This window comes from Bemisia tabaci, chromosome 2, assembly GCF_918797505.1.
Source record: "Bemisia tabaci chromosome 2, PGI_BMITA_v3".
NCBI classification, from domain to species: Eukaryota; Metazoa; Arthropoda; class Insecta; order Hemiptera; family Aleyrodidae; genus Bemisia; species Bemisia tabaci.
The window spans coordinates 26,913,452-26,928,309 of NC_092794.1; the positions used below are offsets into that span (position 1 = coordinate 26,913,452).

At 35.4% G+C, this 14,858-nt stretch overlaps 2 protein-coding genes across 2 annotated transcripts in view; one reads left to right on the plus strand and one right to left on the minus strand.

The window, feature by feature from the left end:
* The window catches only part of mas (trypsin-like serine protease domain-containing protein masquerade), a 43,067-nt gene extending 38,229 nt beyond the window's left edge, over positions 1-4,838 (plus strand). Inside the window, exon 9 of the mRNA XM_019044605.2 lies at positions 1,932-4,838. Coding sequence (XP_018900150.2) covers positions 1,932-2,099 — 168 coding nt within the window. The 3' untranslated portion in view covers positions 2,100-4,838. The remainder of the gene's footprint in view (positions 1-1,931) is intronic.
* An 862-nt stretch (positions 4,839-5,700) lies between these two features.
* Positions 5,701-14,858, minus strand: part of Invadolysin (leishmanolysin-like peptidase, invadolysin) — an 89,419-nt gene continuing 80,261 nt past the window's right edge. The window contains exons 11-14 of the mRNA XM_019044606.2: positions 14,593-14,752; positions 13,258-13,424; positions 12,504-12,623; positions 5,701-11,084 (exon numbers count right to left, since the gene is read on the minus strand). Of these exons, the coding sequence (XP_018900151.2) occupies positions 10,908-11,084; positions 12,504-12,623; positions 13,258-13,424; positions 14,593-14,752 (624 nt within the window). The 3' untranslated portion in view covers positions 5,701-10,907. The remainder of the gene's footprint in view (positions 11,085-12,503; positions 12,624-13,257; positions 13,425-14,592; positions 14,753-14,858) is intronic.

The following is a 14,858-nucleotide window of genomic DNA, read 5'->3' on the forward strand; positions in this document are numbered from 1 at the left end:
ATAGTTGCTCTCTGGATGTCCTTGTTGCATAAGTAAACCAATTGAAGGCGCTTCCGGTTTCAATCGTTCTGGCAGCCTGCTGTGCATGTTTATAGGCAGAATTGGTTCCGCGTGCTTATTATGTGAATGTTGCTAAATTACCGTCAGGAAAAAGCATCATTTCTTAAAATAGGTGTGCATAGTTTTCCGTGACAATTTTGGGTGGACAATATTGAATTACCAATTCAATCCTTTTAAAAATTATAAGAGAAAAGCGGCAAGTTTCTCAACTAAGTTGTACTAGGTATCCTGCCGTGCTAAGGAAGAATAATGCCGTATGAGCCTTCACACGTTGCAGTATTTCCTTTAATAAAAAACGAATATATTGCGAAAATTGTGAAAATTTTTCTTCAAATTTGTCAGACTATTTTATCCGTACTTTGATCAAAAATATCTGAAAATTTCAATGAAAAATATACATAATTTTCTTCAAAAATTCATTACTTGTCCAGGGAAGTTTGGCAACTCTCAAATGTTCATATAGCGTTTTTCCTTAGCACGGCAGTATTATATACAATGAAATTCAGCAATAAGGCAAGCAGGGCCGGATTCACCTACTTGCCGCCCATGGGCCGCCTGTATTTTGCCGCCCCTTCTCATTCGTTTTGAAACTCGATAAAAACCATCAAATGAACGTGTCAGCGGGGGAGGGGTGGATGAGATGCATTTACTCGTGTTGAACACATTTTTTGGGAAAGCCCTGTCTACACTACTAGCAAAAGTTCACGGAACTTTGTGCGAAAGTTAAGTTCTGTAAACCTATCTCTGTGTGGACAAGGCCCTCCATTTATAAGAAATGAACGAAAAAATTATGAAAGAACAAATATAAATGTGGATCAATGATTTTAACTTCTGCCGCCGCGCTGCGCAGACCGCACCGTGTTTGGCGCAATGCGTGAAGTATTCCTACAGTCTTGTAGGCGCTATGCGTTTTACGCCGACCGCTGCTGAACGCAGTGTGTTGGACGCAACGCGTGAAGTATTCACGCAGTCTTGCAGGCAATATTGCGTTTCACGCTAACCGCACTGTGTTTGGAGCAATGCGTGAAGTATTCATGCATTCTTGTAGGCGCTATCCGTTTCACGCTGACCGCAATGACCGCACTGTGTTCGATGCAATGCGTGAATTATTCGTGCAGTCTTGTAGGCGCTAAAATGAGTTACATGCCGATCGCCGCGCCGAGGGCTTCTCCTTTTCATCTCAAGTCCTCGTTATCATGACTCTCTAAGTCGCGCCGTTCTAGGCTAAATTGCGTGTTTGGTCTCTCTCGTAACTCGATTTATTGAGGGTGCTGTCTCTTGTATCACTAAGAGACGACAAAATTAGAAATTACTATACTCTCAGGAAATGAGAGATTTTGTCGTCTTTTCTCGATTGTAATTTTGTTTTTATAAATCCGATTTTTTTTTCACCTACACTTTAAGAAATTGCAAATTTTTGCCGCCCCTTAGATTTGCCGCCATGGGCCGCGGCCCATGTGGCCACCCCCTTAATCCGGCCCTGAAGGCAAGTCCTTGAGGATACTTCACCTAGATGTCTCCTCAGCCAACATGTTTTTTAAGTAGAATTGAGGGGCTTGGAGGACATGTGGGATAGCTGCAGTTTTTGCCATTTCAAGGAATACATGTTTGAAATTACATGGATCCTCATGGCAGAAAAAAAGTTCAAACTCACTTTCTGATGCATAAAAATTGGAATTTGGAAGCGAATTTTACACAGAATATGCATTAAGACTAGTTTTACTTGAAATAATTAATATCTCAATTTTTCAAAAACTGCACTTGCACGCCTTGTCCTCCAAGCCACTCAATTATATTGTAATTTTTTCCATATTGCGTTAGTTCCAAGTATGAAATCCAAGCAATGAATGTGATGTAAATTTTCCTTTCAGGGTGACGGGGGAGGTCCGCTAGTGTGTCAAGATGATGGATTTTATGAACTGGCCGGTCTAGTGTCTTGGGGTTTCGGGTGCGGCCGAGTTGATGTCCCTGGAGTCTATGTCAAGGTCTCATCATTCATCGGATGGATCAATCAAATCATAAGCGTCAACAACTTATGAGCAGACCCTCAAAGTTACCCAATATTTGTGTGTCTCCAAAATCTACATTGATTTTCTCTCTCTCTCCCGCTGCCCCTTTGTTCTCCCTACCATCGTCCCTCCCCCTCTTTTCCCCAATGCTCCCCACCCTAGTAGCGGTGATTGTCAAAAATTACTGAAATAAAACAATCATGAAAGAGCGGTAAAAATTTTTAAGAGGAAGTGAATATCATGTTGAAAAACTGTTCAGATGTATGTATTACGTCAATTTTTCGATTTATATTTCAGTGAAGCAAGCAACGAATTTTCCATTCCTGAGGTAACCGTATCATTTCCAGATCATGGAATATTTTCAGGAAAATTACTAAAATTTTCAATGAACTGAAAGACTTTTTCACATGAAAATGGATTGAGTTATTATATATTCAAGTTACACCACAGCAAAACGAACATTACCTGAAAGGTATGAAAATATTACATGAATTTCAATAATTGTTCTTCTTACTTGGAAATGTAAGTACATGAGAATGACTTCCTGATTTTCATTTATTAACATAATTCTTTGCTTAAAATTTACTTCCTCTAATGATTTTTATCATCTTTTATGATCAGTTTTCATATCACCGCTGGCACTTAGGGCCCTCTCTCTCTAATCAATGTTGTAATGATCTCTGGAACTCAGATTTCCAACATGATTTCCAACCGAAGCTGTGGTGGAAACGAACCTGAGTGCATGCCGCATGCTGCCATTTCCCGGTTCGTAATCCATAGGCATACATTTTCATGACATGAGAACTGCCTTGATTACCTGTTTTAAGATATTTCCTTCTTCTTATTTTCGTGTTGCAGTTGACAGCTGAAACATTATTCCTTTTGTAAAACTCATAATAGTGGTGGAGTCAGCGCAACACTTACTATAATCAGGTGTTTGTCGACATTTTTTTTCATAGGCGTAGCTGGGGTAGTCTTCAAAATGGGAAATAAGAATACCTCATGTGCCGAATGGGCAGTTTGGGGGATCAGGATGACACTGTAACGAAGAGCCAGAGCCGTATTTTGGCATACCGTCCAAGTCAAGATGATACTATGAATTTCCCAAAGATTAAAGATCAAAATTAGCACTGTTTAAGCAATCTGCTCGTCCTGAGTGTATCAGTCGTACTTCCACCTTGGATCCAAAGATCCTCTTTTTTCTCTTTCAGATTTCATTTCATTTTATCTTTATCCTTACTCTCTAGATTTGTCGTTCCTTCAGTATTACTGCCCATGCAGGATGTTCTTTCACCACTGTGGTCACAAGTCTGCAGGAACAAGCTCAGGAGTCTTTTCTTAAATAATTTCTCCCAAGTTATACACACATTTAGGAATTTTCTAAACCTAAATTTTGATCTCAATGCTTCACAGAATTCTAAAAACTTTCTGAAGGACTAGTAAAAATGCGTGACAATGTTCAAGAAGGATAAAAAAATCCAGACTCTTGTGAGGAAAGAGTTCGCCCTCACATTCGAACTAATTGTCCATGCCACTAATTACTCTTTTCCTTTCATTGCATTCTATTGACATTAATCATACCCTTTAAAAAATTTCTAACAATAAGTGAGGAGGCAGGGTTACATCTGTGTTGCACTTCATGAGCTACGCCTATGACATTATGCTACCCATTACAAAATAGTTTTATACTAGAGGTATGAAAAAATAGACTCGTAGTGATGGAATAAATGTGGGAGTTATCCTGACATATGTACTTTATTCAATGACAACCTATACTCAAAGATTTCAATTTGGCTACAAGTTGATGCTATTGATTTGATAGGGCAAGTCGCCCTCCTTCGAAAAGCGCATTGCCCTAAAATAACTCCACAAAAAACTCCATTTTTTATAAAATTTTAACAAATTGTTTTTCTCTTTTAAGAATAAGTAAGTGTGCCATTTTTTGTTGATGTATATACCTACTTATGGCTGAAAATTTCAACATAAGTGAGAGCAGCTTAACCGTTCGCCACAAAGGTCCCTACATTGAAATGGACCGACACACATAAACCATCCTGAGGTTGATATCTAATCTGCAGAATCTAAACAAGTAGATTTTCCTCCCTTTGAAAGTCCAATAGTGGTAGTTTGAAGTATCAAAAGTCTAGATACAGATATTTCAAAATGGGAAGGCATTACTGCTATCTCTGAATAAAAAAAAAACAAAAAAAACTGATTAAGACATTTTTTCCAATGGAAACAAGACCAAAAATTTGAAAAACCCTCTCAAATTGTGAGAGGAAGGTGTGTTATAAAAAGGGAACTGATTGGTGGAAAGCTCCTAATATTAATGACCACTCACTCACCAAAAATCTGAAAATATGCCTCCGCATGACTTCCTTATATTTTCCACCAAAATTAACGAGGAACTGTTATTGAGGCTGTAGAATTAGAACGCTTTGAATGTGAGGTCATAGAACTGGGCATATCATCAAACTTCCTTATACTACAATGACATCAATTCACTCCACCTTTTTTGCACTGTAAATATCAATTTTTAATTTATTGTTTGGTTGTTAGAGCCACGTATAGATGAATTATAAATATTTGTACATAGTGAAAATTTTATACTTTAGTTAAGTTTTAAGTTAGCCTCCGTTCTCAGTCATTATGAATGATATGTAGCTTTTGGCTATTGTTATCATGTTTGTAAATGTTGAAGAAAATCTAATAAAATGAATCTATCTGTACAACGTCACAAATCATTTGCAGAATAGCTCAATTAATGGAGTTTTAAGAATCTCAAACAGTTTGTTTCTGAAGGTGATCCAGAGAGTAAAAATATTTCCGGATGAGCAGGAGGAGGAGTAAAAATTTCCGGAGGAGTAAAAATATTTCTGGTTGGAGTTGATGAAGCAGCAGTTGGCAAAAAGGAACCAACTTGTATATAGAAAACAAAACAAAAACAAAGGAACAAGTCTGCTTATTGAAAATGACCGGTGGATAGTGCACATTTATCCACATAAAAGATTATTAGATACAAAAGTTATTGGCGGGAAAACGTGGCAAAACATTTATTTGTGCAGCAAGTTGGGGTATTTTGACATTTCGAGCCCCTCCCATTTTGTCGTTTCTCTGGGTTACTGTCAAAACCAATCATTATTTTTCCGGCACAAAATTTCACTAGCTTTCAGATTAGTATCTGAAAGGATGTACTAAGATTAGCTGTATTCTTGAGGGAGAATAGAAAAATTCCAAGGAAAGTCTAAGTTCTGAAAAATTTTGGGGGCTTTAATGAAAGCTAACTCCCCTCCCCCACCATAATGGTAGAATTCACAAGGACAAAAAGAATCTCATTATACCAGCAAAGGGCTTCAAGCAAACTACCATCTACAAAATTCCAACAGAAAAGGGAAAGGAAGGGCTACCCCTTATTCGCTCACAGCCTAAAAAAGCAGATCTCTTGTTCCTGCTTTTAAATTTTTACATAGTGTTAAATTTTTTCACTAAGGACAGTTTTTCTTATACTCATAGGTTTAACTTGAAATAATTAATGACTCAATTTTTTAAGAAATCCTTTGACTCTCATCTCTATGATACCCTTCACGTAATAAGATCAGCACTTACGAACTCCAAAGAAAAAATGATGAAATTGATTTACAGTTTTTATTTTTGTGACATTCGAATCGAAATTTTTTACAACAATTAGGTTACCAACAATGATTTTTCGTTTAAATACTAGCGCTAAAATTGCACTTTGTCTTAATTTCTTTTCAAGTCTTGAGAAGCTTCGATACACTTATGTACAATTAATAATTTCAAATAACCTTATTCAAACGCCTTGAAATGACAAAACACATTTGAGATGCACATTATTTACAAACATAAACAAAATTACGAAACATACGATTTCGTTTGGGTCATTTTTACAGGACTGTACACACATAGGGCGTGAACTTGCTCTGCAGAAAAGAGAACATTTATATATATATATGTACCTACTTAACATTAGTGGGATAGACAAGCAAGACAGGGAAAATAAAAGATTTTAATGAGTGGTAATTAAAAAAGTAATAAAAACTCTAGCGATCATTTTAAATAAATATGGTAAAAAATAATGAAATAAATGCATTGTGAGATACAACATGTTGACGGTAAAATTCGAAAAAATTACTAATGATTCACGAGAGTATGAGCATTTCAATTTACATTTTATTTTCTGCAAGAGAATGCATCCAACGTTACTGAGAGTAATTTTTCAAGGGATTTTCTAATGAGAAAACGGGAAAATAACATGCCATTTTGTACTATCACAACAATGATTCCCTCTTCAAAAAAATAGCAAATGACACAAAAACTGCAATGTTGCAAATCAAGATAGATGTTACTCTTATCATTGATGTGTAACAGGCAGTCTGGGAAGGAGTATGTTCATTTTCATTCTACTAATAAGAGAAACACTAACAGTTCCTTGTCATTCTCACAGGGGCAGATCCAGCAATATGGCAACACAGGATCTCTTCCATTTAAACCTATGTTGAATAATCGATTCTTGTCGGAGCACCCGGCCCCTTCAAAAATCGATACAATTCCATAGGTTTAAATGAAGAAAAAACAATGTTGCCAGTCTGCTGGATCCGCCAATGCATTTCATAATCTCTTTTTAATTTTTAGAGAGAAAAAACACTAAAAATGTGGCGCTCTCTAAGAAACAGGCTAGTAGACGTCCTAGGTCCACACTATTCTGCGGGGAAATGGAGGCTATAAAATTGAAAAAAAAAATCAATTAGAGTAAAAAATTTGAGCTCTAAGAAGTATCAATGCAAGATTAAGGGGGCAGATTCCAAGCGTCTGCCTGAGCTGAACTTTTTCCCCCTCAGTCTTGCACTGATGCTCATTTTAGCTCAAATTTTTGACTCGAGTTGAAATTTTTTTAATTTTATGGCCTCCATTTCCCCGCAGAATAGTGTGGACCTAGGACTATTCTAACACCTGTTTTTGGAGAGCGGTAGTAAGTTATGAGAAGAATGATCTTGAAGCAGATCGAGAAAAAGCAGAGTTTTGCAACTTCTACTCAAGGGAATGCGTGAATATTAAATTTAGACAAGTCCTAGAAAACCATCGGTTCACTAGGGTTTCGAAAATGTAAAAAAATGAGTACGGAGCCATCGGAGATCTTAGCTGAAAAAGAATTGAATAGTTAAGTACATACTTGCATCTCAAGTACAATTAACAATGCTACTGTGCTAAGAGAAAGTGTTGAATAAAAATTCTGACAAAGTATGTATAAAAAAAAATATCCTCCCACAAAAAACAAAAAAAATTCTGGAAAACGTTTGGATTTTCTTCTTTGAATTTTTCAGAGAACTATATTTGCAATTCAATTGAGGAATTCCGAAAATTTCAAGGAAGAATAAACATCAAATGTCTCAAAATTAAATTTTTAAATCGTGGGAATCTGGAGATCTTTAAATGTTCTGACGGAATTCTTCCTCAGCAAAGTAGAATGGGAAAAAGACCCTTTCTCAACACTTCAGATATCATTCAAGGAAGAAAGTAAGATAATTCCAACTATTTTACTGGTTAATTTTTGTGGCAGCCCAAGGTATAAATGGTTGAGTCAGCCAGAAATGTGGTTAAATCAGACATAGCTCTGACTATTGCAACCGCACTTCTGACGGCATTACAATTAGTTAAAAATACACATATGTAGTTGAAATTATCGCTCTTTTCCGAAGCTCATATGCAACAAAGCACAAAATTCTTTTTTTCTGAGGTTATTACTTGAGGTCTTTTTGAGACTCAGCCTGCTTCTAACTTTAAATCTTACTTCAAGTTTACTCTCTATTATTGAAGTCTTGAAGGGAAAAATGTATGATGCGATAATGGTAGACATACTTAGGTTGAAATTTAGGCTTGAGTTACATTGCGGGCTAGGTTGATAATCCATTGGTCTATTCAGACTTTCCTAAACCTTCAAGCTAATTTTAAAAATGAAAAAGCTTGAAATAGTGAGACACAACAAAAAGTCAGATCGCAAGGTATTATTTACAATAAAATTAGACTAAACAGTATTAAAATAAACTTTGTTCAAGTCATCTTACACAAGAATATAATATAGTACAAGTTAAATTTGAGCAATTTTTTACCGATGTGTTTTCCAAATATTACGGCTCCCCTCTTTTTTTGAGAATGAAAATATAATCTGACGTAACTAAGCATACAACAGTAAAATGAAACATGTTTTCTTTGTCTTCACATAATTCACAGACGTGGAACTAAAAATTTTGCATTCATATGTTGATGAAAAAATCTGAAGAGAAAAATGGGTTTTAATTAATAGGACTGCGCAAACAAGATTTGAGCACAAAGGGAATAGTCCACAAAAAAATACAGAGTATGAAAACGAGGAAAATACTTGAAAATGATTCAAATATGATCAAATTATGTCAATACATAGAAGCAAAAGATACAAATAGTAGTTCAAAATTGCTACGATGTCTGTTTGCATCAATAAAATCATCTCAGAATCTTGGTCAGTGGCACTAAACATTCACTTCTGTCATTTGAATTAGAGTTCATTTCCGGTGTTTGCATATAATTTTATTTGCACAGCCCTAATAATTATCAAAGGGACACTTTGTAAGACAATTATTACACCAATAGACCACTCAATAAGGTGCAAATTTATGCATTGTGATGTTGCCTCATCAAAATTTGACATAAAATACAATTTATCTAACAAAAAGTATTGAAATTAATTCCTCACCAAGATATCAACGTTCCTATTTAGCTTTGACTTCATCTTATCAATGTTTAAAACTTCTTCTTCACTCAAATTAAATCACACACTAAATGTTACTGTAACTGTCTCTACAGTATCCTAATATGGCAACCTCTATCTCAGCGCTTTGATTCCATTGATGCGCTCTGTTAACACTGCGAACAACACACGGCAGGGAGGGAACACAGCACACTTTTTTTTCTTTTTCTTTTTTTTCCTAGTCATGAAATTTAAATTTTTTGTGACCAGTGCTAAAAAAACTGTAATATTTTGGTTAAAAGTGAATTTTAATAATTCCTACTGAGCAAATTATGTTCTACTTGAAATTTTAAAGAGGAAACATATAGCAGAATGCATTAACTTGTTCTCACCTTATCCAATGGTCCATTTCACTGAGTTAATGTGAATTGTAATCTTAAGGAGCAGGTGAAGAAGTAATTGAAATGTCGATCCGAGATCAACTTCACTGATTACATAATAAAACAAAGGGAAAGGGATACATTTTCTCAGCTTCAAATTGATGAAGGCAAAAAAAAATGACTTTGAAAAAACACGGACAATGAAGATTTTCAAGTCCTTTCAAAGTAAATATACAGTAAAATGCATGTAATATTCTCTAGAAGGAATATAAATCTCTTCAGACAAAGGAAAGAAGAGAAATTAGAAACCATCTCAGTGATGCTAGTTCCTTAATTATTCAACACCGTAGTGGGGCGATGATATTGTAAATTTTCTCATAGACGATGCTGATGACAGAAATTCTTAAAATAGCAATTCATAATGAATTTGAAAAGCTTTCTGTAACAACTACTTATAAAAAAAAACACCAATGGTTTCCATTCGGATTTGGACTCCAAAATAAAAATAAAACCAAGAAGTAAGGAATGCCAATGAGAGAAATGACAGAAATGGGGGGTACATACGGCAAGTAGATGTCAAGAAATAGCATCACATTGAGGGATGGAAAAAGAACCAGAAAAAAAAAAAAACCTTATCTAATACTATAATTCAATCACAGATTAATTTTTAAAACATACAAGGACGGAAATTTTTATGGTTTTTTTTTCCTTCTCTATTGATTGTATTGGAGTAAAGAAGCAAAAAGTACTTGTAAGAATGCATAATTTAAAAAAATGCAACGAGAATTCAAAAATGGCTGATTATCACATAACTCTTGATCTAAAACCCATTAGTTTTAGCTTAAAAAAAAAATGGATTGTAAGGAAACACAAAATGGAAGATAACATTAATTGAAGACTTTTTAAATAATTACTTGGCTTGGCCCTGTCTTATTTTATGCGAGCTATTTATCACAATATTTTTGCCAAACGATATCAAGTTTATGTATATTGTTTGGACAAACAAAACAGGGTACCTAAAACTTGAGTATACGCAGTATCTTCTGAAGAGCTGAAAGCAAAAGTTAAATTTTGTCCGGAACAGACCACTGGACAGGCTAAAAAATTAAGCACAGCAACTTATGCATGCCCTTACTTTCTCACATATCGGTTGAACTCGGAAAGATTTGATACTTCCATTACATTCTATATAAAATTTCAATAAGGAAACGCAAACCTATTGATGTTCTTAATTCCGTACCTTCTAATGTTAACTTCAGGGATAAGACTGCATATGATAAAGTATGTTCCTTTGGCTTCTAGCTGATCACAAGCGGACTTCCATATTGTGTGTGAGATTCTTCAAATTGCCCAAAACAAGAACTTTAGAAGGAACTTGGAAAACAGAAACAAAAACTAAACTACTCTGAAAGAAAAAGTATTTTCCATTTTTTGGAAGTATTAGAAATCTGGAATGTCCCTAGAGGAATCTGGAAGGTTTTTTTTTTGGTTTTTTTTTTGTTTTGTTTTTTAAACTTTCATAAAAATAGAGTAACCGTTGACTAGCCAGACAACAAAATAGAAACAATATATTAGACTAATAGGGTGTCTCGAACCCAAGTTGCTGCTTTCAATCAACAAGAACAGCAGAATTTCACAAGATGGCTGGTGGAGCAGTAGACTCTTGGTTGGCAGGCCGTTGCCTCACAAACTGGATAAAACATCTATAGAGTCCTGCTAGGATGATGACAACGCAAACCAGAATAATAAAAAAAAAGTCGTCATGGTAACTGGATGTGAGAGCACGCCACGCACATTTGTGCCGCGACATGTTTGAACGTCTGAGCGATATTTCACTCCTGGAGGTAGTGCGCTTGGTGGTTTGCAATATTCCTCCTTCTCTAGCAATTGTTCCTGTACATGAAAAAAGGAGGAATAAGACGTTAATAAATATGCTATTTCATCAAAGTTTGAACAGAGTGGCAAAAGAAACTTGAATATTTCTTATTGTCTTATTTGCAAGGATTTTACTCCTCATACTCCAGTTTATTTTCTTCTATTGCCATCATTATTATACTTCACATCAAGGTTCTGATATATTTTACTACTGTACGACAGAAATTATGATTTATTCATACAGTCATGTTGATAGACCCTTAGCAGCACTTACTGTCACTGTTACAACCGTGACTAAAAAAAAATACTGAGCTTTTGAAGATTCAAGCTGGAACAGTTAATAATTATTAATTTGATCATGTTTTTGACAATCAATAGCATTTACTGGTACTAAATGTCCGCGTTATTCTTTGTCTCATAGCAGAAAAGCAAGCAAGCAATATTGGAAGGCTGAAAGAATTATTGAACTTGGGTGAATTTGAGATTGAAAAGTGATCGAACAAAAATCTTGGAACACAAGAAACAGGTGAGGTTTGAAGAATTATGAACAGAATTGAAACGCTGGGTACAGAAAGGGTATTTCTTGGTTGCGGTGTTTCAAAATCTCCACTAACGTTTCATCCATTATGATTAAAGCAAATGTATTTGATGTGTTGTAACTTTTACTGAATATTCTTAATGATATTACATATGTACTTTGTTAAAAACGTAAAATTTTAGAAAATTCACTGAATAATTCCCTCTCTAAAATATAAATTAGCACTGAAGATTCTGAATCAATGCAACCAAGAAATGCCCTTCCTCCATCCACCTCAATTGTAAATGTTAACAAAAATAAATACGCTCCTTCAAGATAGGATGCTACTTCTACACTTTGCTTTTAGCATGCTTTTTCACAGAATATTTTGTGGACAATTTACACTGTTACATTCATATTTTTCATGTAAATTGGAGACTCTCTGATAACTACTCCATATCTTGAATTTCTAGATTCATAATAAAGTGGAAACCCAGTCTTTCGATGGATAAATGTTGCACTGATGACTCCAAATAATTGCACTTACGTGTAATGTAATTTATTTGGTAATTTTTTGCCAAATTTCATGAAAAAAACATCTCACCATGAGGGGAAATAATCATTTTTAATGAAGAGCTGAGATGCATAAAGGGCTTTATGACAAAATTTGGAGAGACTGGAACTATTCTCTTACATTTCAGAGCACATATTCAAATTTTCAGGGACAATCTTTGATTCCTCATCATTTAGCAAAGGATTTCTTTTGAGTCATTCCATTGTGATCATGTTGGGCGAGTTATGCAAGTTTTCCATCTTGTTAGTCAATTGACAATTAAAGTTTTGAAATGGTGAGACAGGCTCTCCTTTTTTGAGGAGAATATCCTATACAAAAGTAGGAGAGAACTTGGGAATAATCTTACTTGGCAAAGTTGTTCACATGGTGGGCAGACAATGGATCCTTTGTGGAGCCATCCATTCCAAAGGATATGAATTTTTATTTCTTGTCCAGGAAAATAGCAGGTATACGTATAATTAGCAACCTGAAATAAAAATTTAAAAAAAATGAAAAAAAAGAAAAAAATAGCGAATGAGAAGAGAATCTGCCGTCTATGAAAATGAACTTACGAAAATTAGTGAGTCATGGAGAAGAGGAAGGATGGTGCCTTACCACCAACTCTTGTGCTACTTTAATGGCTATTTGTATTTTGGGCAGAAAAAACCCAATTAATGATGTACCATAAAGTCTTCATTATTTGTAATGATAGGGACCAAAAATTCTGCAGTTAATGAAGAACTGCAGGAAATCGAAATGGAATATTGCAATGATTAAAAGGAAAATCGGTTTAAAAATTAATCAAAGAGACTCCTAATTATATAAAAAAAGAATGCGGTATGAAAACAAATGCAATGTATCAATGCCAAAATAAAGCTACATAAAATGTAAGTTTATGTTAAAATTGGGCTAGGTATCTGGCAATTATTCGGAGTACTGCATGATCCGGCCAGTTACGTTTTTTGCAGGTATCCGTCTCCAGCCAGATACTCACACTATCTACTCTTCACTGGAACCAGCAGTGCCTTTTTGGCCTCCAACTGCGAGGCACAAGGGTTCTTTTCTTGTGGCTGGTTACAAATAAATAAAAGAATTAACCTGCATAAAGGACAGAAACCTACCATGATATGTAGCCTGCCACTGTGACAAAGAAACTCGTAGCAGCCAGAGCCCCAATGCTGCCAAAGTCTTTTCTCTTTACACGACCACTCCTCCCACATTTGATTTGTGTGGTCAAAACACTTTGATTCAGGTCCGTAAGATTCTAGAGCAAAGTTCTTGTCAGCATCTAGAGAACATTAAAGATTAGACAGAACATTAAGGATTGGAAGGAAGTAACTAAAGAACCTGAAGTGGAATATCTCACTGATATAAAGAATCACACTGATGTGACATCAAAAGTCTACTCACAGTGAGCTGTTAGTACTGAATAACTTGGAGCCAAATATTTTGCCTTGACATCATAGTCATGGCCATATAAAAAAAAAAATACTCATTAGAAAGGGAAAAAACTAATTTCGATTAAATTGTCCCATTAGAGGCTCGCTGTTTGGAGCAAAACTTGTTGTGACAAATCAAGAGAACAAATTTAAAAACATTTTGGATCTAATTGGATCCATCATCAGTGCAGCAAAGCCTTTGAACCCTTTGTTTTCATGCTGAGGGACGTTGTTAAAACAAATCTGAGGTTTGGGCAAGGGGCCACTGCAACAAGCGAACTTACCGCCATGTAGTGAGCGCTTAGTCAAACACCTATATCTGGATAGCAAGCCACTGTTTCAATGAGCGAGAGTTGGGTATTAAGCACTTCTGAGATTAGAGACAGAGATGATGGATCCGATAAAATCTGAAGCTCGTCTGCAGTTACTTTCCCGATTGGTTGTAACCAGTGTTTTTCCAAGAAAGGTAAAACTTACTCGAAAAGAGTGAAACTTACTTGAAGTCGGTTTTTTGAGGTAAAACACATTTAAAATGAGTTTTTCCATTTAATATGAGTAGTTCTGTTTTTTTTAGAACCAAGCACCATGGCTAGGAAGTCAAGTCAAAATCCTTGTCTCTAATCTCAGGGGTGCTTTGCACTCAACTATCGTTCATCAACTAAATATATTACCTGAAAAGCTAGGTGAAGTGAGTTGGGTTAGTTATTGTCAGAATCTTAGTACAAGAAGTCTCACCGGAATATGTAATATCACTCCTTGAGAAAACTCTTCAAACCAATGTAATTAGTATTGCAACCCATGAAAACATTTTTAGCGAAAAGAACGTTAAAATATCACAAGGAACTGAATGTGCAAATTTTAGCAGGCAACTAAATAGGTTAGGAAACACAGATGACTCAATTTCTTCATTCAGACTTTTCCTAGTTTCCCAAGTTTCTCAGCTTCCAAAACTCCATTTACAGCAAGTAGTTGAAAAAGACTGTGCATTTGGATTATAAGGTTAAGCATTAGACTTACGAGGATTATTTTCTGGAAACTGACAGTGGGATCCCCTTATCACAACATTTTTAGATCGCCATGTGAACTCTTGAATGTACGGACAATAATCAGCTAAGCTCACAGAACCTCCATAGTAAGCCTCACGCCCTTTTTCGATGTGTGGAATGTAGTCAAAATTCTGAAAATAAGATGACAAAAAAATAATGAGTTAGGGGTTTTTTTCTGAGCTACAGACCCAATGCACAACAAAATAAACAATGAAATGCTTTAGTATACTTACAGAC